The sequence below is a fragment of the Phyllostomus hastatus genome, unplaced genomic scaffold (assembly GCF_019186645.2).
Source record: "Phyllostomus hastatus isolate PE091 unplaced genomic scaffold, TTU_PhHast_1.1 phas_contig_948, whole genome shotgun sequence".
Taxonomy (NCBI): Eukaryota; Metazoa; Chordata; class Mammalia; order Chiroptera; family Phyllostomidae; genus Phyllostomus; species Phyllostomus hastatus.
The window spans coordinates 3,421,074-3,447,406 of record NW_025333993.1 but is presented as its reverse complement, the minus strand read 5'-3'; the positions used below and the strand labels follow the sequence as shown (position 1 = coordinate 3,447,406).

General features: G+C 54.8%; 1 protein-coding gene across 2 annotated transcripts in view; it reads right to left on the bottom strand.

The window, feature by feature from the left end:
- Positions 1–18,578: 18,578 nt before the first annotated feature.
- PRDM15 (PR/SET domain 15) overlaps positions 18,579–26,333 on the bottom strand; it is a 64,471-nt gene continuing 56,716 nt past the window's right edge. For both annotated transcript variants that reach the window (XM_045852753.1, XM_045852754.1), the window contains 3 exons: positions 23,738–23,818; positions 22,007–22,216; positions 18,579–21,125 (listed from right to left, as the gene is read on the bottom strand). In XM_045852753.1, the coding sequence (XP_045708709.1) occupies positions 20,646–21,125; positions 22,007–22,216; positions 23,738–23,818 (771 nt within the window). In that variant the 3' untranslated portion in view covers positions 18,579–20,645. The remainder of the gene's footprint in view (positions 21,126–22,006; positions 22,217–23,737; positions 23,819–26,333) is intronic.

Below are 26,333 nucleotides of genomic sequence, written 5' to 3'. Positions count from 1 at the left end.
CCCTGGCTGGTGTAGCTCAGTGGATTGAGCACAGGCTGCGAACCAAAGTATCGCAGGTTCAATTCCCAGTCAGGGTACATGCCAGGGTTGCAGGCCACAGCCCCCAGCAACTGCATATTCATGTCTCTCTCTCTTTCTCCCTCCCTTCCCTCTCTAAAAATAAATAAATAATTTTTAAAAAAAATAATTGGGATTTTGAATAAAGATAACTTGAAAGTAGGCATTGTCATTAGTTGGGTGGGAAAAAAATGAGTTGACTAGAAAATGAGTCATTTGTGCTGTTTCCTGGGCTCTCAGCTCAAGGCATCTTTCTCCAGACCGGCTGCAGACTCCGGTCTCACCCGCGTGCAGTGAGAGCGTAGGGGAGTGAGAACACACACCCGTCTACTAAAGGAGCATGCTGACTTCGTGCATTTAACCCTGTGCTCGCTTCACTTGACCAATGTTTATGGGTTGTCCGTGGTAGGCTCTGCACCGGGCTCCAGATTCCACAGGGGCCTCAACAGCCAGCTGCCAGCTGCCAGCTGCAAGCCGAGAGGGGACAAAGATCACCTGCCAGGGCTGGGCGGGACTGGCCCTGCTCCTGCCCCTGCCCCTGACCTGGCTGCTCCTCACACACGCCACTCAGCGCCCCCTGAAGGCCAGTGTTTTAACCTGTCAAAGAAAAACAAAGTCCCTTTTCAGGGATTGTGAAGGCAGCAGAGTTCTATCTGAACCCTCTGTGATTGTAGGTCACTGTTATTTATCTTAGTGGTCCTTGGTCACTGGCAGGTAAGGGGACATGTCAGAGTATAAAAGGAACTTCCAGGGGCAATATTTTAATCATGATTTTAGCATTGTTTATTTTATAATTCCAGGGGATAAACCTGCGTGGTTACCCCGTGGCCATCTGTGGCACCCCAAAGAGAGTTTAGGTATGGATACAAGACACTTGGTATTCCATTAAGTTATGAGACTAAAGTGCCAAAAGAGAAGACAGAATTTAGTCTTATTTTGCTGGGCAAATATTTAACATAATAAATGCACACTAGGCAAGAAGATTTTAAATGAACGCAGCAACTCATTTAGTTGAAATGCTTTAAATAAATCATGAAAAGGCACAAAACATAAAGAGCTGTCATTTTTTAACTGAAGATGTTTTATTATTTGTAACCTTTAAAAAAAATCCCCAAAACAGTTTGAGATGGAGCATATACGAATTAAAATTTAAAGCTTTTAACATTAGCTTTAAAATATAATAAATCTTATCAGAATGCTAAATAAGACAAACTGAATATTAAATTTAATTTTCCATCTTGAAGAGCTGTAGAAACTTTATTAATAAAGAAATCTTATCCACAGTTGTGTAAGTATTCACAATCTCCGAAGCGATGGAGTTCACTACAGTGTCAAAAATTTATATGAATGAAAACCTTTCTTCAAAGCATAGTTTCACTTTTAATATATTTTAGGTTAAAAAAAAATTGCCCCAGTGAAAGAAAAATATCAGGTGAATGATGGTGAGAGTGTTGCATCTCTGGCGTGGGAGGTGGCCGTCGCCAGGATGAATGCCACACGTCCGAGAGGTGCCAGGGTGGGCGGTGCCAGGTGGCCAAGACAAACCCGGCGCACCGGGCTCCGGGCCAGGCGATTCCGGGGAGATGGAGGCCCGAGGGCAAGGTGCTCTGACCGGAGACAGCTACCCGGCGAGGAGCGCTGGTGGGGAGGGGAGGGCCGGGAAGTGCCAGCCACCGGGCTTCTGCGGACGTTTTCCCTGAGAATTCTTAAGTCCGCGTCCTCCGGGCACAGCGCGTCTCAATAGGCGCCTCTGCCGTCCAAGTCCCCGGGTGTGCCCGGCCGCGAGCGGATGTCCCTTTCCCCACGCAGCCACCTATCTGCGCGCGCTGGCCCTGCGACCCGGGCGAGGGCCACAGCTGCCTCTGCGCCCCGCGGTGGGGGCCGGACCGACCCTGCAGGCTGAGGACAAGGCTGGAACGGGGACCCTCCTGGGTGGGACCCCGGCACCCGGCCCGTGGGCGAGTTGGCTGGTCCTTGCAGTGGGGTAATAGGGTTCCTTCTTGGGATGGCCGAGGGGCTCAAAGGAGACAGCGCGCCTGGCGCGCGCTGGGGGTGGTAACAGTGCCGTGTGTCTGTCGCCTCTGGGGGGCGCTCTGCTGCGTGAAGCGTAAACCCATCTCCTCGGGGTCCCGGGAGCAGTGCGTGGCCAACACACTGCTCCCCGGCGAACGGCTCAGCCAGTCTGGGACCGAGCAAGGCCCCGATCCGGAGTGTAGCCAGCGGCCCCCAGGTCCTCCCGCTTGACCAGCCCACGGTGAAGGGGCAGTGGAGACCAACTTCCGCGCCGCCCACCCCATCCTCTCCTCGGACCCCCGCCTCCCTTCCCCCTCCCGCCTCCGGCCTCAGCGCCCAGCCAGCGCCCCGCCCCGCCCCGCCCCTGCCGCCGCACCTCCGAGCCCTGCCCCCGTCAGCCGGGCAGGTCCTTCCCCTGCGAGGAAGCCTTGCTCTCCTCGAAGGACAACTCCTGCTGCAACTCGCTTTTGAGAAATTCCTGCATGATTTGAATGCTATGTGCTCAAAGAGCATAGCTTGTTCAGGGCTGCGGTCCTGCGCTCACTAATTCCGAAGGAGTGGCTGGAGAGAACAGGGCACCGTATGTGCACAGTCGCTGGCTGCTGGCGAGGGTTCCCAGAGCCACCCCTGGGGCTGGGAGAGAGAGGATGGGGGTGGGGGGCACCCACTCCGTCTTCTAGCTTTCCTCAAGAGAGTATTTCCTTTAACACAAACCTCCCTTTTCAGAGATGCCTCTGAATTGTGGGAGAATATTGTGCATTTTTTAAAATTGTTTTAAGCCACGTAGTTAGTGAATACTTGGCTATGGATGGCTGCCCAGGGAGACGGACAGACCGGCCTCCATCCCAGAGACAAGAATGCTTCTTCATCCCAAACCAGGAAACACGGGTTTTCCGTGCCCACTCGGGGCCTGCTGATGGTAGCTGATCCATGAGCTCAGGTGGGGGGTCCGTGTGGGTAACTTTATGTCCTGCCCGATGACCTCGGAACTGGAACATGGGCTCTCCTGGGGCTCCGGGGTGCAGGCGCACCCTGCAGACCTTGGGACTTGTCCGCCTCCAAAATGACACGGAGTCAATTCCTTATGATACACACACACACACACACACACACACACACACATCCCTGTTGGTTCTGTTTCTCCGGAGAACCCTGATTTCACCTTAACCCTATTTTCGAAAGCTAGCCAGCCATTCTATTGGCAAAACGGCGCACTCGCCTTTTGGAAGGCTGTTTGTGGTTTATATTTCTTTCTTGTTTTTAAAGCCATTGCTAAGCCGCTACAATGAAGGCTGATGCTGCTGTTCAGGGTCCAGTGCATGCTTGTCCAGGACGGGAGTCTCCCCTTGTCTGGACAGCAGCAAGTGGGGAAGTGAGGTTTCCCCTTTTTGCAGCCGAAGCGGCTGCATTAAAATGATCTTCAAATAAGGCCTGTGAAGGTCAGGCTGGCCCCCGGCTCAGCTCAGCGGGGGGTGTGGGGGAGGGCTCAGCTTTTACTGCTTCCTCTTCCCACCTCCACCTGAGCCCAGAGTGCCCCCTCCCCCACCCCGCCCCAGGGCCATCGTGTCCACTACGAGGGCTGGGAGCCCTGCCTGCCCGTTGTTCTGCCAGCGGGGTCCCTCCTATCGCTGCCCCAGATCTGACATTGCCAGCCAAGACTTCTCTTCCCAAGATGCCTATTTAGAAAGGAATTCTCCGCGGGTACTTCTCACACACACCCTGGTGGCTTTGCCAGGTTCTCAGGGGAGTGGTTCCCCGAGGTGGCCACCTGCCATCTGTGGGCCGAGCCGGGGAACTGCAGCTGAGGCCACTGGGGGACCAGGACGGTCCCACAAGTGAGCCAGCCAGCCACAGAGTCACTCGACAAATTTTGTGGTGCACCCACTCTGTGCCAGGCACGGCCCTTGCCACAGATGGCCCTGCCCTCCTGGATCTCTGGGCCCGGGCCTCAGAGGCAGACGGCAAGGTGCCGCAGCCAGGGCAGCCCGAGGCGTTCCAGCCCTGCAGGCCACCTGGTTCTCTTGCCTCCGTTTCCCCCACTGGAGAATACAGAAGGTGAAACTAGGGCCCCTGCTTCACAGAATGGTGGGGTTTAACGTGGGAATAGGGTAACGTGTCCTCAGAACAGAGTCTGCGTGTCCTGTGCCCTGTGCACATGTCAGCTCCGAGTGCCTTTCTTCTCTCAGTCTGGGCTGCTCTCAAGGGCTTTCCGTGATGCTCTGACAACGTCCGATCTGCCATTAATCCCATCTGGTGTGTTTTATGACCGAAGTAGACAAATATAATAATATCGAATTACATGCAGTGAAATAGCAAGCTACAGGCATTTACATAACGAGCCCCCTTTTTATTAAAATACTGTACAATTTGTAAAAGCAAAAAGAAACCTAAATCCCCATTACTGGGGCATTGGGTGTATAAGCATCATGCAGGGACATGGAGGAATACTATGCAGCCATGAAAAAGGAGGATGCTGTCTCAGTGATCGGAGTCCCCTGTGAACAGAGCAAGGTGGGGGGAAGCACAAATATACACCACAGTTTATTCAAGACAGGGGGGAGCGGGGAAGGCAGCCAGCTATCTCTGTCCCTCTGTCTACCTACCTATTATCTATCATCTATCTATCTATCTATCTATCTACCTATCTATCTAATCTGCTTCTATTTTAACAGTAAACATTGGGAGACTGAGTCTGAAGTATTTTGAAGGATACCTACGGGGATGGAGAGGGGAAGGACCTGCCTTGCTTCATAGATTTGACTTTGGAACCATGCAAATATTTTACAGATTTATTAAACAAATTAACTTTTAAAAAGCAGCCCCTAAGTATCAGAAATAAAATAAGACAAAAGAACCAAAAGTGTATCCCTTGGGTAGCCTGAGCCCCCAGAGCACAGCTATTCCGAGCGGCTTTAAAATGTGGAAATCTGCAAGTCACTCCTAGTGGAAAATTCACTAAGGACACAAAGAACCACAAAAAAGAAAGGAAAGGCTCAGAGCTTTCCCAGTGCTCGTGCTGCGGGAGCTGCTTTCCGGGGACCGGTGTGCGTACGCGATACTCAGCCCCCGCCCGTCCCTGTGTCACGGGGATCGGAGGGCTGTGTGCGAGAGAACAAGTGTCGAGGGGCTCTGAACTTGACAGGGAAACCATCAGCCCAGAATAATCCGAAAACTTAATAAAAATGGGTAATACAGCCGTGCCGTGCATTGGGCTGGCAGTCCACCGTGATCCGAGTACACATCTGGGAAGAACAGCCCTCTCTCCCCCCTCGGTACCTCCTGCCAATTAATCTTACGTAAACGCAAAATCCCCATTTCTACTAAAGTCACGTGTGTGGTTTCATGTAGCTCGCCTTTCGGCCACGCTAAGAACAGAAGGTGAGATACATCATTGAACGTTTACTTAGAGTTTCTTAAAACGCCAACCGCCTCCTCAACTGATCAGTTCATTCTCTCCGTAAGCAACAACGAGGTGATCAGGATTTCTTATTTTTTTTTTACTATTAATGTTAAAGTTTAGCAAAATATATTCACTTTTCTAGGGTCATGTGTCATTTTAAAGTTATGAAACAGTAGGTCCAAGTGACAGATGGAACGAAGGAAATAAGTTCTGCAGAGATCAGGGTTTTCACGGTTTTAGTAAGAGCCCTGTGCCGACTCCCCACCCGAGGTCTGGGAGGTACGTGCGGTGAGGTCGCCCACCCCATCACGGCAGGCAGCCAGGGGCCGTTCCGTGTGCTTCCCCACGCAGCACACACAGTCTTAAAGCTGGAGGGAACTCAGACGAAAGTGACTTCAATGAATGGAATCTTTAAATTAGTTTCAAGCACATCTCTGCTTTGTGACGACTCATCTCACTTGTAATTGAAAGCTTAAACAAACAATGCATTATTTAAATGCTCGCTTTTAATTTGTTGAGGGAAAGGGCAATGTTTATTATTAAAGGCTATGGCTCAAATGTAAGGCCCATCTGGGGGGAAGCAGGAAAACATCAAAGGAATGACTGTAGAATAATGAAAGAAATGCATTCAATTTTTTTTTAATTTTATTTATTTATTTTTAGAGAGGGAAGGGGGAGAGAGAGAGAGAGAGAGAAACATCAATGTGCGGTTGCTGGGGGTTATGGCCTGCAACCCAGGCATGCACCCTGGCTGGGAATCGAACTTGCGACGCTTTGGTTCGCAGCCTGCGCTCAATCCACTGAGCTACGCCAGCCAGGGAAATGCATTCATTTTTATAAACCTTTATCCCCAGACTGCCTTCCCTCTGGAGGCTAATGTACGTACGTTTCTCTGCCCTGTGTGTATGTGAACCAGGGCCTCCCCACTCGGCTGCCCCAGACCCCCCAGGACACGGTCAACCCGGGGTACCCCACACCCGTCAGTCAGCACACAGAGGCTTGGCTGGCACGTCTACATCCTGGCATTTGGGGACCTCTGGGGAAGTGCCCAGTGAAGCCCATGGGTCCCCCAGCCAGCCCTGCCTGTGCCCAAAGGAACTTCCAGACTGGTGGAGATTGGAGGAAAGCTTCCCACGTGAGAGGCAGAAGACAATCAGAAAAGGGGGGCAAGGAGGTACCGAGCACCAAAGCCTGGCGTGAAATCTCAGAGGAACGAGATGAAGTGGGAACAGAGTCTGGGAAGGAAGAGGACTGGAGGAGCAGAAAGAACTTGGAAATGAACACTTGCTAGTCAAAACCAAACATTTTCACAGCCAAGGAAACCTCCCCCGGATCACCACAGAAGGCAAAGAGATACGAAGGGGAAGGAAAAGCTACGGCAGCTCAACAGCCCACTACCTGGAGCCCCCAAGAGAGGGAGGAGAAGCGGTGGGAGCCGCCAGAGGAGGACACGGGGCTCCCCAGGCTGTTGGCCGCGCCGCGCTGGCTGGGACCCGTGGTGTGCGCATCGCGTCAATGACGATAAAACTTAGTGAGAAAGAAAACGGGAGGGAAGGCGGTACAGCACCCCAGCCCCTCACACCCTTGTCTCCCACCCCTGCGGGCACACCTGCCTTAAGTCACCCCCGTGATATGATTTCATTTCTCTTGGGTAAAGACCCAGGAGCAGAATTGCTAAGCAGTCGGGGAGAGATATGTTAACTTTAAATGGTACTGCCAAACGGCTCTCCACGGAAGCCAGACCATTCTGATCTCCCACCGACGCTGGAGATATGTCTACACACAGGCACACGTGCATATCCATGCACACACACGTACATATGCATAAATACATATACACGGACACACACACATACATATGTGAACACACCCAGAGCACAAGCACACATACACACATAATATATGCACACATGTGTGTGTAGACATGTGTGCATAAGACTTTAAAAATATTGGCTACTGCCCTGACTGTGTGGTTCAGTGGGTTGGGTGCTGTTGCCCAAAGCAAAAGGTTGCTGGTTCAATTCCCAGTCAGGGCACATGTTTGGGTTGAGGGTTTGGTCTCCCTTCTGGGCGCGAGTGACAGGTAACCGATCGCTGTTTCTCTCTCACATTGATGTTTCTCTCCCTCCCTTTCTCCTTCCTTTCTCCTCTCTCTAAAAATAAGTAAATACAACCTTTAAAAAATATTTGATGCTCTGAATTATGCCTTTAAGAAGTAATACTAATACGAATGTCTCAGTGGTTGCTTGCACATTTGTTTTGTTTTGCAAATTGAAGAGTTGAAGTTCCAAATGACAACACCACGTTGTTTTAATGTTTCTATTGGCTTCTCTTCACTTAGCCACATGAGCTGTCCACTCCACACCTGCCCACTGGGCACGGGGTTTGTCTGAGCGTCTCCTCTCTGAGACGCACAGCCCTTCCGTCGAGGTTTCTGTGACAACAGGTAAGAGACACATCAGAAGACGACGGAGGTGGGCTGTAAATCAGGGAACGTGGGTAGTACCCCCGTACAGCAGATGCAAGCCAGGTGCTGGGTACTTAACTACAAGTCTTGCACTGCCTTGAAGTAAACGGGTAGTCTTTCTTGTAATAGAGCTGAGAGACTCTCCAGCTAGGCATGCAGAGCTCTCTGGCCCCAGCGGCAGCCAGTCTCTTTGAACTTGACATCAGGGCGCATCACGGCTTAGGGAGCAGGCGCCCGCATCGTGCCCCCCCCCCGCCGGGTGCTGCCCTGTCGGTGTGCACCCAGGGAAGGTGCGTGTCCCCTCCGCGCCCCGTCCTCTGCCTGTGCTGCGCGCTGCGGAGCTGCCCATGGGTGCCGCAGGGAAGACCTTTCCACAGAAAGTGGGAGTCTTTGAAAACTGGTCCACAGATGTGGGGAGATGGAAGCTTTTTTAAAAAGTCCTTCACCCTGGCTGGCAGAGCTCAGTGGATTGAGCACAGGCTGCGAATCAAAGCATCGCAGATTCGATTCCCAGTCAGGGCACATGCCTGGGTTGCAGGCCATGACCCCCAGCAACCGCACATTGATGTTTCTCTCTCTCTCTTTTTCTCCCTCCCTTCCCTCTCTAAAAAATAAGTAAATAAAATCTTAAAAAAAAAGTCCTTCACATATTTTAAATCATTAATTCATTTAACTGTGAATGATCGTTTGCTCAATTTAAATGTTAATTTAAAATGACTAGTTTATAATAACTTATCAATATTGGTTCATAAATTATAATAATAAAGTACCACACTAATAATGTTAATAACAGGGGGGACTATGGCAGGGGAGAGGGACCCGGGCGGGGGGCTCTACGGAACTTCTGTTCTTTCCCTGCAACTTTTCTGCAAGCCTGCACCAGCTCTGAAAATGAAGCCTTTTGTTTGGTCAGAAGACAATGATAGATTATTTACACATACTATGTAAATGAGTATATATAAAATATGCTACTTGTATATCTCTATATAACATGTGTATACATAAAATAATTGTCTTCTAACACAATTAATGTATGTATATGAGGTCTGCATAAAAAAAGTTCAGCCATCGTTAATATAACAAGAACGGTTTGCATGACATCAATGTAGCCTGGCAGCCAAGGGGAGTGGACTGGAGTGCGCATGTGTGAACAATGAGGACTTTGCTGTGCTAGTCAGTGGGGGTGGTAGGTTCCCTTGAGTGCGCATGTGCACTGTGTGGCCGTCTCATTCAAAGGACTGAGCAAGTAGAGCAATGATCTGCATCAGATTTTGCGTTAACTTGAACATTCCTCCGGGGAAACCATCCAGATGATGCAGAAGGCCGCAGCTGTGGGCAACTGGTGACTGGCAGCTGCATCACAACAACACACTCACTCACGCATCACATCTCGTGCAGAGTTTTTCGGTGAAACATCAAATCACCCAGGTGACTCAGCCCCCTGCAACTTCTGGCTTTTCCCAAAAACTAAAACCACCTTTGAAAGGGGGGAGATGTCAGACTATCGATGAGATTCAGGAAAATATGACAGGGCGGCTGATGGGAGCTGGAGAACTATGTGAGGTCCCAAGCTGCCTACTTTGAAGGGGACTGAGGCGTCACTGTCCCATGTACGATGTTGCTGGTACCTTGCATCTTCTTCAGTAAATGTCTCCATGTTTCATAGTTTGTGGCTGGATACTTCCCAAGAAGCCCTAACTATTTGCAGGGGCCATGGCATGCTTTGAAGCCGTAGTCTAAAGTGATTTAACCCTCAGCCCGTCGGCCCCTATGCCCAGGGTGGCCTCTACAGCGTGGGCAGGGGTGAGCACTGTGGCCCCTCCGTGCCGGCTTCCCACTCCCTTCCTGGCATGGACAAGGGAAGGCCCCCCCAGTGCGGGTGACACCAGCTGGCAGGGGCCCTCCCTGGTGACTCAGACAGGGAGAATGGAGTGCCCCCGACATTGGGGCTGGGCACAAGCCATTGCAAGTGGTCAGAGATAGGGAGAGAGAGAGAACATTGTTATAAAAACCCTAATTGTTCAATGATAAACTATTCAGCATCAAATCATGGCCCGTGTACCAACCAATGAAAACCACCGAAAGAAGCTCATTACAAGGAAATTCAAAATACTGGGAGTCAATTTAAAAAAAAAAAGAAAAGATGAATTCTCCAACTTCTCTAGGGACTCATCTCAGTTTTTCTTTCCTTGGCTACGTGGACTCTAATTAACCAAATTATAAAATTTGACTTCTTTGACCCTCTCCAGAGTAGACTACTATAAAGTGATGTATCTGTTCTACTTAAGTCTAAAATCTTCATAAAGTGGCCCTGGGTCAAGTAGCTCAGTTGGTTAGAGCATTATTCTGATATGCCAAGGTTGAGTACTTGTATGTTTTATTTTATTTTATTTACTTACTTTTTTAGAGAGAGGGGAAGGAAGGGAGAAAGAGAGGGAGAGAAACATCAATGTGTGAGAGATTCGATTGCTTCTCGCACGCCCCCAACTGGGGAGCCGTCCCCCAACCAGGGAGCCGTCCCCCAATGCAGGCGTGTGCCCTGACTGGGAATCGAACTGGCGACCTCCCGGTTCGCAGGCTGGGCTCAACTCACTGAGCCACACCAGCCGGGGTAGTGTTGAGTATTCAATCCCAGTCAGGGCACATACTAGAATCAATGAATGAATGCATAAATATGTGGAACAACAAATTGATATTTCTCTTTCTCTCTTCTCTCTCTCAGTCCCTTCCCCTCTCTCACTGGCAAGGTCTTTGCTGCAGTACTGGTAATACACGCTCCAAAATTAAACATAAATTCATCAGTAAAGTATGGTTTAGTGAGAGATTCTTAAAGAAAATAATTCATATTTTCCTTAGAAATCTGTAAGAGATAAAAGCAAATAACAAGGAAGCCCATGTACAAAGCAAAGAGCTAAGCACAGATGAAAGGAACTGAAATAAAATAAAATGGCAATTAAAAAATTTTAATATAAAATCACAATAATAATCAGCAAATATAAATATTTCAGAAGACATGTCAACCTACCCCCATGCACTAATATTAAACACTCATTTGCAAAGACAAACTAAATGAATATTAAAGACAAAAACCTATTCGAAAATGCTAACTAAAAATGGTGAACTTGAAGTACGGGTGAGAGTGTGTTGTGTGACTGTGTGTGTGAGAGTGTGCATGTGTGTGCTTGGGCTACAGAGAAAAAAAATTTCCTTATTTCAGCAGATGTTTTCTACGAAGAAGCCTTCCCAGTGACAGAGTCCCCCAGTCCTGAGCGCAGAACTGGGCAGGTTTTGTTATGGGCCCTGCGGCCCCGGCCACGTACTGCCCGATCCTAACACGTGCTGCACACGCATTCTTCCCATTTAGACATGGGGAAATCAAGGATATTCTTGCCCTTTCTAATGCAACAGAAAAGACCAAGTGGCTTGTGAGAAAGCACCTCAAGCCCCACACATCAGGACAAAATCAGGAAGGCTCCTATGAGTTAATCCTTCTGAAAGATCGTGCCTCAAGTCTTTCTTGCTATTGTACCCCAAAAGTCCAATGCCACCCTGACTCCTGACATAATCTGAGACTGTCTCAAATTTGTCAGCATAGAAGAAGTTTGACAACCATAAGTCGCCCAAAGTTATGATAAGAAATGAAAGATACATGCCTATAAAGTCACCTTAGATCTTTGGTAAACTGCCTTTCCTTATCCTAATATCAGAAACAGATCTTCAATAGCATAAAGATGTCAAAAAATTTTTAATCTAGGATGAAGCCATTCATTGGATGGGTACCCAACAGTAAATGCAATAAACTACTAAAAACACTGTAACTTTAAATGAGTTAAAAACAATAACCATGGAAAAGCTATACCATTTTCTTAAAAAAATAAAAACCTCCAAACCTTTATTCTAAAAGCTCCAGTTTCTGCACTTCCATTTTCCCTGTCTTAACCGTCAGTAATGCACATTCTAAACCTTTCCTAAAAGAACTTCACATCGAAATATAATTAATTGGGAAAAGTGCTTCTACCAAATCGCACGCCGTTTTTCCCACAGGGCAGCCAGGAGGAAGGCGAGGCTGTGCATGCAGCAGACAGAAGCGCCCGTCTGCCTGGGTGCCAGAGCCCCTCTGACGTCAGCGTTAATGTCCCCCGTGTGAGACTTCACTGTACGATGACGCGGTGACAATGTCACAGCCCTGTCAGCCCAGCGCAACGCCAACAGGAGGTATCAGAGGCGGAGCTGCGAAGACTGAGTCATTATCCGCCCACCTACCCGACGGAGCGGCCCTGCGTGCTGCAGACACACACAGCACCATCGCCCGCACGTCAGACTCAGAAGGAGGAGCCGGCGATAGCACAGGATTGCAGTCCAAAACCCTTCAAAGCTTCCCACTTTCTGCCCTAACTGAATCTGACCACGGAAAAAAAGATTTTGCATGGGTTACAAGAAAAAAACAAACAAACTAGCAGTTGACCTGCTGTCTTCCGGAAGCTGTATTGTTTCACGAGATCAGAAACTTTATTTTCGGAAAACATTCCTGGACGAGACGGGCAAGCCCGAACGCAGTTCCGGGGTGTGTCCAGGCCCCGCCGTGTAGACTGTAAATGAGCTCCTTCAGCTGGGCCGTGGGATAGAGGCCGGGTTCCTCTTTGCAAGGCAGGGCAAACGTGCAAGATGACTCACTGAGGCAGTATGCACAGCCTTTGTCTAGCGGGGCAGCCCTCTGTTTACACCGGCTGCAAAGGAAGAGAGATGGAAGGTGTACACGGAACCTAGTGTCATTTCCCCTCCAGTCAGGACGGGACTGTAGTGACTGCAATTGTCCCCAAGGGTACCTGCTCTTCCTGGATGCCGGACAAGTTGAAATGTTCAATTCCCCCCAAAACCTGATCATCAAAGAAATCGAGTTCGAAGTATATTATAGGCTTAGGTAGAAAATGAAACCATTGTCTTTGCACAAGAACGAGACACGAACTTGACCGCATGAAATCCAGCATAGGATCCGTGTGCATCAGGCAGCAGAGCCGAGGTGAGGAGCAGGCCGTGTTCCCTTCGCTTCCTTTGTTACACGGAGCCTGCGGGGCTCTGTGTGTGAGCAACGAAAACAGAGCCCTTTGTGCGGGATCTTCCGGGGCCACGGTGCACTGTCCCATGAGCCGCCCTTAACTCCTGTGGGTAGACACAGGCCACCACAGTGATGAGACCTGGTAAGTGTTCGTCTGTCAGGTCACAGGGAAGTGACATCCCCGTTTTCTCCATCCCGGAAAAGCGAGGCTTTTTAAAAGGTTAGCATCTTGGTGACATTGTGTGAACGTTAGCACCAAGATGGCACAATCGTCAATAGGTTCTAGAAAATCTCCACATTCCGAAGCCAGGCTCATGGAGACAAAATGATTTGGAGTTTCTAGGTCCCTAGACTTCAGTCTCTCTCTCTCTCTCTCTCTCTCACACACATACCCTTGACTAGAGTATGCACAGTAACCCCTCAGGGGCACAGCCCATATGGGGGGGCCCCTGAGGCCAAGGGTCGGAGAGGGGGCAACCTCTGCAAAAAATGCTTTCAGGCCGGGGCGGGCCAAGCGGTTCGCTCTGGGTCTGCGGCGTGAGAGGTTAGGAGACACAAGACCAGAACCAGCTCTCCTCCACCTCTGCTGCTGCTGCTGTTGTTTCCCGTGAGCAGAACACAAGGAAACACCTTCAGGGGCCCTACACAAGGGTGCTGCAGGACGGGGACACCTGGGTGACCGTGTGGCTGTGTGAGACGTCTTCCCCTTGCTGCATTAGTAATGAAATACACCACGTCTGGGGAAGTTAACCCGTGTTCCCATTCTTGGTCTGGAACAGCGGCACCAAACCTCAGCCAAGGCTGTACAATCTGAGTTGGCCCAGGCTGACGACCAAGATGCCTGGCTCCGCCGGGTCACCGGGGCCTGGAATGAGCCGTCTCCCTGTCTCCCCCGGCCCCGCCGCCCAACAGTGGGTGGTGCTCTCACAGCAGCTTGCCCTGCCAACCCGAGGTGCCGGTGAGCCCCCCAGAGTCAGAAGTCTGCTGTGGCTGGTGAACAATGGGTTAAATTATTTAGACTTTGACGCCACTTGAAGGCAGGTGTGGGGGGGGCAGGTTCATTACAGTCAAAGTGGGACACTGCCTGGGTGCCAGAGTGGGAGCCACACAGGACAGTCCGTTAGGAGCCAGTAAAGGCTTCTAATTTTGTTGTTGTTGTTGCTTTTTAAGTTAAAAAGGAGAACAAATAGGTCTCCGGTTAAAAAAGCAGTCTCCACGCTCTTCGGCGCCACATTTAGATGCTGGCTGTTTCGGGAACATGCTGACGAATCCCGGTGCGGTGCTCTCCCCCAGGAGACTACCAACGTCCCTTTGCGTAGCTGTCTACCTTGACGTTGTTCTTCTTCTTTAAAAAAGGTTTTGCTTATGTATTTATTTTAGAGAGAGGGGAAGGGCGGGAGAAAGGGAGGGAAACATCAATGTGTGGTTGTCTCTCTTGCGCCCCTCCTGAGGGCCTGGCCCGCAACCCAGGCATGTGCCCTGACTGGGAATCGAACCTGCGATCCTTTGGTTCATAGGCTGGCTGCTCAATCTGCTGAGCCACACCGGGCAGGGTAACCTTGATGTTGCTCTTCTCCTGGAAGGAATTGTCTGGCCCAAGTAGGGGGCTGGCAGCTCCTCAGAAGTCGCAGTTTCTCTAAAAGTACTGACACTGTTCTCAATGCACGAAAAGAAACCTAGCCCCACAAACAGGACATCACGGATTCATAAAGCCGGTGGTGTGTTATGATCCCCCCCCACCCCGGCAGCGAGGCTCCCCATTGGTTGAGAGAGCCCACGTCATCTCACAAGGAGATGATGGCCACCGGGGGGGGGACTGGCCGAGCTCAAGTCCTTGGAGGCTCTGCCGGAGCTATGACTCTCCTTACTCTAACCCGAGGTGAGCTGGGCAATTAAGGACGATCTGTCCCCGTTACAGATTCTTACTGCTGCTTACAAGATGCACCGAAGAGCTGCAGATCTAATGGCATGCACTTCAGCTCTCAGAGGCTAAGGAACCAGAACCAGAACCACCGATGTCCAAACCACCGAGAGAACTCGGTGCAGCAGGAAAGATCTTTGCTAGGGACACTGGGCTACTAAGGACACGAGGCATGGGTAGCTTTTGTAGCGGTGGCACTGTCTGGAAACGTCCACTGCTCCTTTATTTCCTCCACCGAGACTCTAAGAGCCCGGGATGGGAAGTTCCTGGACAGCAGTGCAGGAACAACTGGGCTGCCTGGCTGCATGCCACGAGGTCAGGATTTCCCAACGTCTCGGGAAGACTTAGACATTTCAAGAGCTAGTTCCAACTGGATATAACAAACAGGGAGCTTTTTTTTGTTTGTTTTTTTTTAGTGCTTCAAAGCTTTGGGAGTCAAGGAAGTATGTTTCTCCCAGCACTCAGGAAAAACATCTAACATAGATCGAAGTGTCGAAGTAGAAGGTGTGGGCGCCCTTCCTCCCCCCTGCCCGTGCGCCTGAGAAGGACAGACTCTTTTTCCGATTTCCCAAAGCCATGACCTCAGACTGCAAGTTTCGCCCTTAGAATGCAGCATGAATACTTCTCACCACCCGGGCGCCGTGTGGTGCTGGTGACGTGGAACACACAAACCACACGGAGACGACCCGACGCCGGCTGCCGGGCTGGCCCACAGTTACTCCCCAGATGAGTCCACGCACCGACCTTACAGTTCCGTCACCCCGCTGGCCCCGGGGACTCGTCCTACAGACACAGACACAGAGACTTACGTCCGCAAAACTGCGAACTTTTGTAGCAGCTCTTGTTCAGACAGCCCCGGACTGGAAACGACTCAGAAAGCCCTGCAGGGGGGGAGGGGTCCAACAGACTGTGGTTCCTCCGCACAGCAGACTCCGCACTCAGGGGGAGCAGACAGCCCGGGCAGACCTCAGGGGTGCTCTGCGCCGTGAACAGCCGCCGATCTTCGAAAACGACACTTAGTATGCGGACTGCAGGGCAGACGCACAAACCAGCACCGGTGAACTTGGACATGTGCGGCATTTCACACACACTTGCATGCACCCATCCTCTTCGTCCCTCGGCTGGGCCGCTGTCACAGAGTACCATAGACTGGGTGGCTTATTTAAAAAAACACCCAAAGTGTCTTTCTTCACACTTCTGTAGGCTGGAAGTCCAAGGTCAAAGCGTTGGCAGATGTCGTGTCGGGTTAGGGCCCACTTTCTCGCTGCCCTCCCTGGGGGCAGGGCGCTTTCTGGGGTCTCCTCGTAAGAGTGCTGACCCCCTTCATGAGGGCCGCCTACTCACCTCCCAAGGTCCCACCTTTGTGGGCAAAGGTGGGCAAAACTCGGGACAGGAGACGCTCGGAGCCCAGGCCACGCTCCAGACTGTCATACGAGTGGTGACTCAGCAGTGTTCGGGAGGAGCTGGACGGCCCCCGCGTGGGACAGGCCTCACGCAGCGGGCGTGGAATGTGGGTCTGTGTCCTCCCTCTTCCAGGGAAGTGTGCTGGGCTGGGCCCTCTGTGGAGACACAGGTGGGCGGGTCTACGTCCCGCGGAAAGGACACCTTCCCCTGTGTCTCCCGCTCTCCGGACCACCCGTGGGACGCTGACCAGCCTGTCCCCGGGGAGAGAGCAGGCCGCGTGGTTCCCAGGCAGGTGGGGGCGGAGCTCCGTGCTTCAGGTGTCGCCTGGGAACGCCAGCGGCCCCTGCGCCCAGGACTGTGGCATTTGGACGTGGAGCCTCAGCTCCGCGGGGAGCGGGGGCGGGCGGGGGCGCTGGGCCCAGCCTACTCTTTGTCTGGGCAACCGTGGCCACGTGGACAACTGTGCTGACCGTGTCACCACACGAGTCATGGCATCCCTGTCCTTGCAAAGCAAGGACCCTGTCGATATTGAGCTGCTCAAGCCAGACACAAAACTGAGGAGGAAGCAGCCAGCGGCCTGGCCACCTCCGCCCCTGTCGGGACTTGTCTCTCACGGGTGTGCAGGGACGGTGCTCGGGTGGGCGAAGTGCTCCGCGGAGACCCGACCTCACGAGCAGCGCAGGGTGTGGATGAACCGAGAACGGACCCTCGCTGTCACCACCCCCCGTGGAGGCTCCAGAAGGCTGACTGTGCGCGGGAACCACACTGGGCCTGGCGCGTGAGGAGGTGCTCAGAGTGTGTGGGGTGTGGCCAGGTCAGCTGCTAGCTACCTGATGCTGTGGACAGTGTGACGCAAGTGTCTGCGGCAGCATTTGGAGCTCACATCCTTATTAGGCTGGATGACATTTCAGGTGTCTCGTTACTCTAAACAGGCCATCTCTAACACATCAGAGTACAGAACAATATTCGATCAATGAGGGATCGTTCCAGCCCAAAGCAATGCCTGAATTAAGTATTCCACACTGGCTACTCCTATTTTTTTGTGCCTGTCCTCTCTCTCTCTCTCTCTCTCTCTCTTTTTTATCCTCACCTGAGGACAGGCTTATCAATTTTAGAGCAAGGGTGGGGGCGGGGGGGAGAAACACTGATCAATGGCCTCTCAGACGCACCCCAGCCTGGGTCCGAACCTGCAACCTAGACGCGGGCCCTGGCTGGGAAAGCTCCAGAGACCTCACTGAACACTTCAAGCAATCCAAGCGTTTGCGTGGGTTCCAGGCTGCAGAGAAGTCAAAATGCAACTGTTCTCGAAATACATACAGTGAATCAGGTGCTTGGAAAAGGCAGTTTGAGAGAGGGCCAGCGACTGAAAAACACAGGCCACAGCACCTTCTATTTGTCATTGAACAAACGGATGAGACACGAAATACACCCGACTTCTCCAATCTTACCGCCTTTGAAAAGTCACTGACCACCGCCCTGAGCGGGGAAGCCACGAGCTGTGCACCTCTGGACCCGATGGCTGCAACAGAAAACGTGCCGAGTCTGTGGATCTGCCTCCTGAGCCCGGAGCCTGCACGGCCGTCTCCCGCGGGACACAGGGAGGTGGCCCCTGGCCCGGAGAACACACCCCACGGGACAGCCCCCTCCTGGCCGCAGAGCTCGGACGAGGTCAGGCGTGGGAACCAGGGCGCAGCTCCGCAAGCCCCGCGTCACCTGCCGTCCAGAACTACACAGCGCTACGAAGTCACAGGCCCGAAGTAAACGCTCGTGATTTACTAATTCGGAACCACCCAGAGGGATTCGCAGAGCCCGGTGGCCACAGAGGCGTGATCCGATTTCCTCTTAGGGACCCGGCTGTGCGCCTGGGCTCAGCCAAAAACATCAGCATTTCCGTCAGCAAACAGTGACAGAGGCGCAGAAGACCCCAGAGGCAAGGACGGTGGCTGAGCGGAGCGTGGTTTTCCGGCGCCCCGGTTTCTCCAAGGCGCGCTCAGAGCAGCCGCCTGATGACGGCACTCGGGGCCCCCTCCACCCAACACGGTCACCCCACGAAGGCCAAACACGTCCACCGGACACTCGGGAGTAAATTTCATTTTTATTCGGAGTTCGCACTTATTGTAACAAGAAGGGTTCTCACGTGTCTGTCATTTAAATAAACAGTGGTCACTCGCCGGGCCACATGAGCGCAGTTAGGTTCCTTAAAAACATCTGATGCATTCTTACCCTCGGCACGAAAACAACTTCTTTAAAAAAATAAAACTGTGATTTAAAAGGCCTTTATTTCATAGGGAAGGAGAATAAAAGATAGATGATAGCCGGTGTTTAACCACGTTTGGGTTTTTTTAGTTGGTCACCTGCCCTTTCTATTCTGCAAACGCAAAAAAGAAATCGTCAGTGATTAAAAAAAACACAAAGCTCAGGAATCCCGGCGCTCTGGACGATTCCGTGGACACCTGGACCCCTCACGGTTGGAGAATGGAGACAATATCTTAGAAAATCTATCACCCCTCACCAAAATCCCTTTGATGAAACTATTATGTAAAAAGCAGTTAATTATATACATAAATAACATAAAAATAATTATCATAAATTAAAAAGTCAAACGATCTCCCACAACTAGTTCATCCGAGGTGAGAGCCGTGAGTGGAGGAGGAGCCGTGTGAGTGAGTGACGGGAACTCGGACGCCCCCTTGGGGCCGCCTGGGGCAGGGCTGCCCTCGCTTCACGAAGGCGTGTATTGCACTAAACGAATCCTAGCCCCGCCCTCGAAATCGTCCCTGTTGGAACTAAGTGAAGTGCTGAGAACGGTCTCTGGCATCACGAATCGTCCTCGGCCTCGCTGGCAACGTGAGGCGACTCCGGCCTCCGTCACCCACTACGGACTCGTACTCACTCAGTGTTCCTGCAAGACGGACTCCCAGGTCACACGGGGTCTGGGACAGAGGGCGATCAAGGACAAAATAAGGCAAATCTATCATTTCATTCTGGACAGCGTTAAAAAAATCGTCAGGGGAGTAAAAAAAAAAAATCACACTTCTTTCTGTGTCCCTGGCTGCGCGGCAGGAGGCCAGCTGCTGTGTTTCAGCCGCACACATGCACACACACACACACACACGCACACACACACGCACACACAGCAGCGGCGTCCCCAGGGGAGCAGGCTGGCTGTCCCTCGGCACGCTCATCGGGGGCATCGACCCTCCTCCTGGTGGCCGAGCCTCTGCTGGTGTCACTGCCCGGCTGTATGGGAGCGCGGCACCACGGCCGTTCAGGGCAGCGAGGCCTTCCCAGCTTATTCCACAGTCACAGACCACTGGTCTGCAGCCACACCGACCTTTGGGGTTCAAGTTGAAACAGAAAGAAACGTGAATTTCCTCCCTGCTCCTCAGTTCAGAGGACTTTGGCAGAGCCTCGGTCATGACGCACACACGCGGCGGTGGGGCGTCCACACGGAAGGCACCACCGAGCAGCGGCAGCACGGCGCCGCCTCGCTGCACCCAAGGGTGGGCCCCCTGGCTCCGGGGCATCGCGTGGGACGGACACAGACTGACAGTCCTACAGTGCAAATGACTTCAGCACGTTCAAACGTAGAAACGACAGGGCCACCAGAGTCTCGAATGCACTAACATGTGCTTGAAATAAAGTTTCTTAAGTGAAGAAACGGTCCTGAAAATCAATGCACGAATTCCATTCCTAAGACACCTTCACGCCCGAGTCAGCGGCCCCCTGTCTCTGTGCCCCTTGCCTGGGACGAGCCGCAGGCCGGCAGAGGGCCGCGGGCTCCGCAGCCGTCTGCTGGTTCCCGCCCGGAGCCGTGAGAGGAGCCCACTCGGCTCAGCTTCCGAAGCAGGGGCGCAGTGTGACTTGAACTTCTACCGGCTCCCTTGCAACAGCCATCCCGAGGAGGGAGCCGCCTGTGGCCGCAGCTGGCGTGCGACCTGTGAAGACCGTCCGAGTTCTGACCTGGTAACTGAGCTCCTGACAGCACAATGCTCGCCTCCGATGCTCCTGCTTCCCCCGTGTCTGCCAGACCCAGTGCTGCCGGGGAGTGCGGCGGGCAGGGCAGGGCGCAGCCCCGGCTGACGAGCGGCCTGGCTGACCCAGCACCTGCAGCCTGCCGGCACCCACGACCGGCCCGCCGAGTCAGGCTGGCTGACCGTAACAGCTGCTGGGGGATCTGGAGATAGTTCTGCAAGAACTGAGTCCACCTCACTTACATTGCAACGTATGATTTTTTTTCTCTTTGTTTGGTATCCAGCAAACACACCTCCACCCGGAGCCAGGGGAGCTGTCTGGGGTTCCCTCGGCGAGTCCTCCGCCAGGCGCCTCAGTAGCTGTACATCTGCTGCTGCTGCTCGGCCTGCACCTGGGGCTGCGCCGCCTGCGCGGGGGCGGCCTGCGGCGGTGGGGCCGGCAGCACGTCGGTCTGCGGCACCGCCCGCCACGTGAGCGGGTGCTGGTCGCCGAGCTGGCTGCCCAGGGGCGTGATGGAGTTGACCAGCGTGGTCAGGTTGATGAAGTGGGCCACCGACTGCGGGTTCGACGGCTCCGGCTGCGGGTGCAGCTGCAGGTCGTTCTGGCGGTTGTGCAACATGGCGGAGCCGCTGACCGTGTCAAAGGTCACGGTCAGGATCGAGTTGTCCAGCTGCAGCTGACGTTCCGGGGCGGCCAGGTGTCCAACAGCCACCGGCTGGAGGTTGGTAAACTGGGTCCCGGCCGCCGTGGTGATGGGCGTCATGGTGATGTTGGTCAGGCCGACGGAGCTGGACGGAGCGGTCACGTTTGGGTCTCCGAGAGTCACCACCACCTGGAAGAGCCACAGACAACGCGGAAGGGTTACTCAGTCGCTGCGGAACGGAGAGCGGCAGAGGCAGGCGGAGCTGTCGTGCTGGGGCGGCCACACGGCCGGAGGAGGTAGGCGAGGCCCCTCTGGGTGAACGACCGAATTGGGTTAACTCTGTCCTGAAACCGCAGCTCCAGCGAGAACAGAGAAACAAGGTGAGGGCACGATCGCAGAGGCCGCCGGGCAGAAGAGAAGCGAACCGCGTCAGTGGCCGGGAAAGAGCAGAGGACAGCCACAGTGAGAGACAGAGAGCATCATCTTCGCTGTGCACCCGCCCCGCCCCCTCAGGAGCCTTGCCGCTCCGCGAGGAGCCCAGCCAGAAAGCTGAGGGGCGGTGGGGAGCTCTGCAGCGCCAGCAGCCGAGGAGCCTCAGCGAGAGTGGCTTGCTTTCACATGCGAGGGTGAAAGGGCGAGTCAACCCGGATGTCTGGGCAGCGTCAGGCGCACACGGATGCAAGATTTGGGGGCCCTGAGCCTCACCCCCCCCGTCCCCCACCCAACGGCTCTTTCCGTGTGCAGGCCTGCTCGCCCTGACTGGTCAGCAGACGAACGGGGACCACGCCCACCAGGAAGGGACACACTTAGGCCACTGACAGTCTCCCAGGTCCCAGCCAGGAACGTAACACCCGGAAGGTCACGCTGCCAGTCCCCGTGACAGCTGCGGTTTCTCGGTCCCCACTGGGAATGCTTAGGTGGGACACGGGATGTGTGCTGGCGGCACCTGCGGGCACGTCAGACGGGGAAGGGAGCGGCACCCTTGGGGCTCCCATGCCTGCAGCAGCCCTGGCCGCCCCCCGCCCATCCCCCCACAACTGGGCCCTGACCCCAGCACAGGGTGCAGCCACCTGCTGGATGCTCTGCACGGCCGAGTCGGTCTCGTCGCCCACGCCGCCCGTGAGTGCCGGCTCCTGCTCCGGGTACTCGCTGAAGCCCGCGTCCTCGGGCCCCGGGGCCCCCGCCTCCTCCTCTGGCTTCTGCTTCCTCTTGTGGCTCCTCCTGGCGGCCTTCACCGGCTTCCCTTCGGCCAGGCCCTCCTGCTCCAGGCCCAGCTCAGGCTGCAGGAAAACAAGTGTCGGCAACGTGCGGGTCAGCGGGGTCGTGACCCCACGGTGACAGCCGTGGTCCCAGCACGGGCCCCGGACAGGCTCCGGGGTCAGCGGCAAGGCTCTTGGGTCACCGAGCTGCCGCAGGAACCAGAGTGACCACAGCTCGTCTGCTTGCTTGCATTTGCAAAGACGGACGTAAGTTTCAAGAGTTTTTGTTCAAGGGAGCAGATTACCTACAAGTCGTATTTTTAACAGCTACATTTTGTGCTGAAATATAAACAAAAACTTAAAAAACGAAAATTTTAAGCCACCGTTTCAACCCTGACGAGCTCGGCCTGAGGCTGAAAATGTTCCCACATCAGGCGGGCTCTCACCCCCGAATCCATCTCAGATCAAAACATGTCTGACCACGAGAACCAGGCGGTCCCTCCTCTGGGGACAGCAAACAGGGCCCAGCCGTGACGGTGACCCCAGATGGTGCGCACCCCCCACGCTCCTCTGGGAGCTGGAGCACTGTGGCCAGTCTTGTGACCCACACGGGGCTCGCTCAGAGTCACAGAGGCCACTGGACAGTGGTGGCCAGCACGGCACCCCACTCAGGCCGTCCAACCCCCTCCTGGACCTCTGGTGCCCCACCACAGGACTCGGTCTGATGCAGTGGTAGAGAGACCTGGAGGAAGCCAGCCAGGGCACGGCCGTCGCCCGCGTCAGGGCTGCCGTGGCCTCTGGGGCGCCACCAGCCTTGTTGTGTCCACGCAGCCCGAGCCGGCGCCCGAGCACTGGGCTGCAAACACCGTTTCAGGAGAAAGAGGTTTCACGCGATCTCAAAATAGCTCCGAACGAGACACGCTCTCTTTATAGTGAAAAGAAATTTTTATAAGGGTGTTGATTAAAAGTCCCTTTAAAAAAGTAAGTTCATCCAATACGTTTAAAGTGGGTTTTCTTATCAATCTAATCATGCCAAGTTTCTCTGGAAACCATCGGCAATGGTTAACTTTCAGCGTCAGCTCGGCTGGGCGAGGGTGCCGCCGGTCCGGTGAAACTGCAGTCTGGACGCGGCTGTGAAGGTGTTCTGTGGGTGAGATTAACGGTTAAACCGGCGGACACTGCCTAAAGCGGATACCCGCTACATTCTGGGTGGGCCTCGTCCAATCAGGCGAAGGCCGTAAGAGAATAGACTGTGGTCCCTGGAGGAAGAGGGAACTGTCTCCGTCCGCCTTCAGACTTGAGTCGTGACATCAACCCTTCCCTGGGTGTCCAGTCTGTCCTCTGGCCTGCACGTTTCAAACTCACCAGCCTCCTCATCACAGGAGCTGACTCCTTCAAGTTTTAGAAGGTTACAGAAACTAAAAAGGCTCTCGGAGAGATGAGAAGGCAGGCCAAAAAGACAGAGGGCGAGACAAAGGCGAGACCAGAGGCACGGACCAACGGCCTTCCCAAAGTGCACCTGCGCCTGCCTGAGTCTGGCGGCCCCACCCACGCCGGCACCTGCGTAGCTGGAAGTCCCAGGGGCCTCTGCTCTGTGCTCACCTGCACAATGCCGATGGAGGAGGCGTCGATGGTGGTGGTCTCAGGGAGGTGGTCCAGGTCGTCGATCCTCACGGCCAGGACCTGCGGGAGAGCGTGGGGCAGTGAGCAGGATGACCCCTCATGGGCACCACCCCCCCCGCCTCGTGTTTCCGAGCTGGCTCCGCTTGGGACGGACCTTGGAACCTTGCCTCCAGAATCCCACGCGGGCCCGCGCTCCCCTCACACCACGTGCCCTCACGGCGACCCTCTGCGATGCTCGCGCACGTGGAGGGTGCCCCCCAAACCTGTCTGGGCCTCGCTTCACGCCCACCCACCTGCGCCCGGGCAGGGCGCACTGCATTTCCCGCCCTTTTCTGCTCATACTAATGGGTGATTTCAGTCAGCGAAACTTCAGCGAATCTTGTTTCAAACCAGTGTCCCACAAGGAATCGCCGAAAATGAGATCTCTATGCCTTAAACACTTTCCTCTGTAGTTTGCCCCACGGGTGGGTGCTTTCTCCCCCACCTCCCCACCGGGGGCCACACTGCCCGGCCCTGAGGGTGCGGATGCCTCACTGTGCTCACCCCCTCCCACAGGTCCCTCCCGCTGGTCAGCGGGTCCTGCCCTGATGCTCGTCCCTGCTACCGTGACTAGCTAAGCGAACCAAGTCGTAAGGGAGGCCGTGGAACATGCGAGCAGAGAGAGAACGAGCCCTCCGAAAAGGCACACTGAAGGCGGGCTGCTAAAAACGGGAGACGGGCCGTGGACATGACATGAGACCAGGGAGAGCAGCGGCAGTCTGCCCGGACGGTCCTGCACCCAGAGAGCTCTGCAGGCACCGCCGTCTCGGCTCAAGTAAAGCAAAGGTGGAGAGTCACGGGCTCCCCACTGTGGGCGTGGCTTATGCAAGTAAGAAAGACAGCGGGAAGCACAGCTCTGGGGTGACGGGCGGGCGCCGTCTCCGACAGGGGAGTAAACCCAGGGGAGCAAACCCAGGGGCGGGCATGTTTCGGGTGGACGGGGGTGCCCACTGTGGCCCTGGGGACCCGAGTGAGACTGGGGTGCTGCGAGACCGCGTAAGAGCAGCCAGATGCCGCTGATGTGTTTTCTACCACTGCCGCCACCACGACCAGCGCCACTACCGTGACCGTCACCACCACCACGACTGCCGCCACCACCACATCTACCACCTTCATCATCATCATCATCATCACCACCACCATCACGGTCCTAGTCCCACAGTCGGTCCAGAAGCTGCCGCCACAGAGCAGCAACCACAGAAGCATTCACTGGCTTTGCTTGCGTTAGGACATGAGACCAAAGACGGGAACTGTTTTTGTGTGCGATAGCTTTTAAAACGTTAAGTAACGTTCGCTCAAACCGGAACGATCGCAGGGTGAAGCTGTGCCGCGGCGCCAACTCTGAAAGATCCGGAACACGTGCAAGTCGTTCACGCGCGGCACCTGGGCCCGTGAGTCGGCCTCCAGCGGCCCGGCCCCGAGCCCGCGCGCAGACTCGGAACAGGCCCACCGGCACCGGCACCCGCCGGCCTCACACCACCGCGGAGCACCCTCCCCGGGGCCCCGCCCGCCCCTCCGTCTGCCCTTTGCCGCGTTTTCTGCCAGATGTCGCCTCCTGCGCGTCCCTCACCTGTAATGACCGAGCCGCTCGCCTACCTACTTCCCCGATCCCTCTGCTCCCACCTGAGCTGGCACCTCCGGGGGGCGGGGCTCGCCCTGGTTGGCTGGCCCCGCGGCGCCCCCACCAGTGGGCGTTCACTATGCGTCCCTCCGACCGGCACAGAGTGAGGGGCAGCGGGACGGCCCGAAGGGGAGCCCAGGGAGGACAGGCTGCGGCCTGAGACCCCAGGGGCCGAGGACGGACAGAGATGACGATGAAGACAGAAGAGCCGCCGCCGCGGTGGCGCTTTCCTTCCCTTTCCTCGTCCGCCCATCGCCCCCTTCTGGGAGCCAGGTCTGCCCAGCGCAGGTGTGCCGAGGAGTGGGTGACGCCGGCGCACAGGCCCCGTTTGAGACGCGGCCGCGAAAGGCGGCCCTGCCGAGCGGCCGGTTGGGAAGGGATCGTCACCCCTGCAGAAGGACTCGGTGGACAGACACGTCTGCGTGTGCCAGGCCTCCCTCCCCGCCCAGCCAGTCAGCGACCACGGACGCGCACACGCTTTTACCACCCGGGACGACGGAGACCCACGGAGTGACGCAAGGGCTCCAACTGGGCTCCGGGGAGGCCCCTGGGGGAGTCTGCAGCGCCTGCTCCCAGCCCTCGGCCCCGGGGCCGCCGCCGCTGTCGCCGTCGTGAGTGCGGACGCTTCAGGGCCCTGCTTGGGGCTGTTTTCCCGGTGGAAACACTGACGGGGGAGCTCTGGGGAACCCCGGCTCCGCGCACCAGAGGATGCGGGCGCCTCCGAGGACTGGAGGGCTGGTGGTCCCCTGCCCTGCCGGCGCGGGCGCCGAGGAGCTCACTGCACGAATGCCCCCCGCGTGACGGCAGACGTGACTGGCGTCCGTGAGGGGCGAGTACTCCGCACGGAGCCGAGCGTGACCCGTCACCTCGCCAGCGGGAGAAAACCGCCGTGCGCGGCTGTTTCCTGCCTTTCCT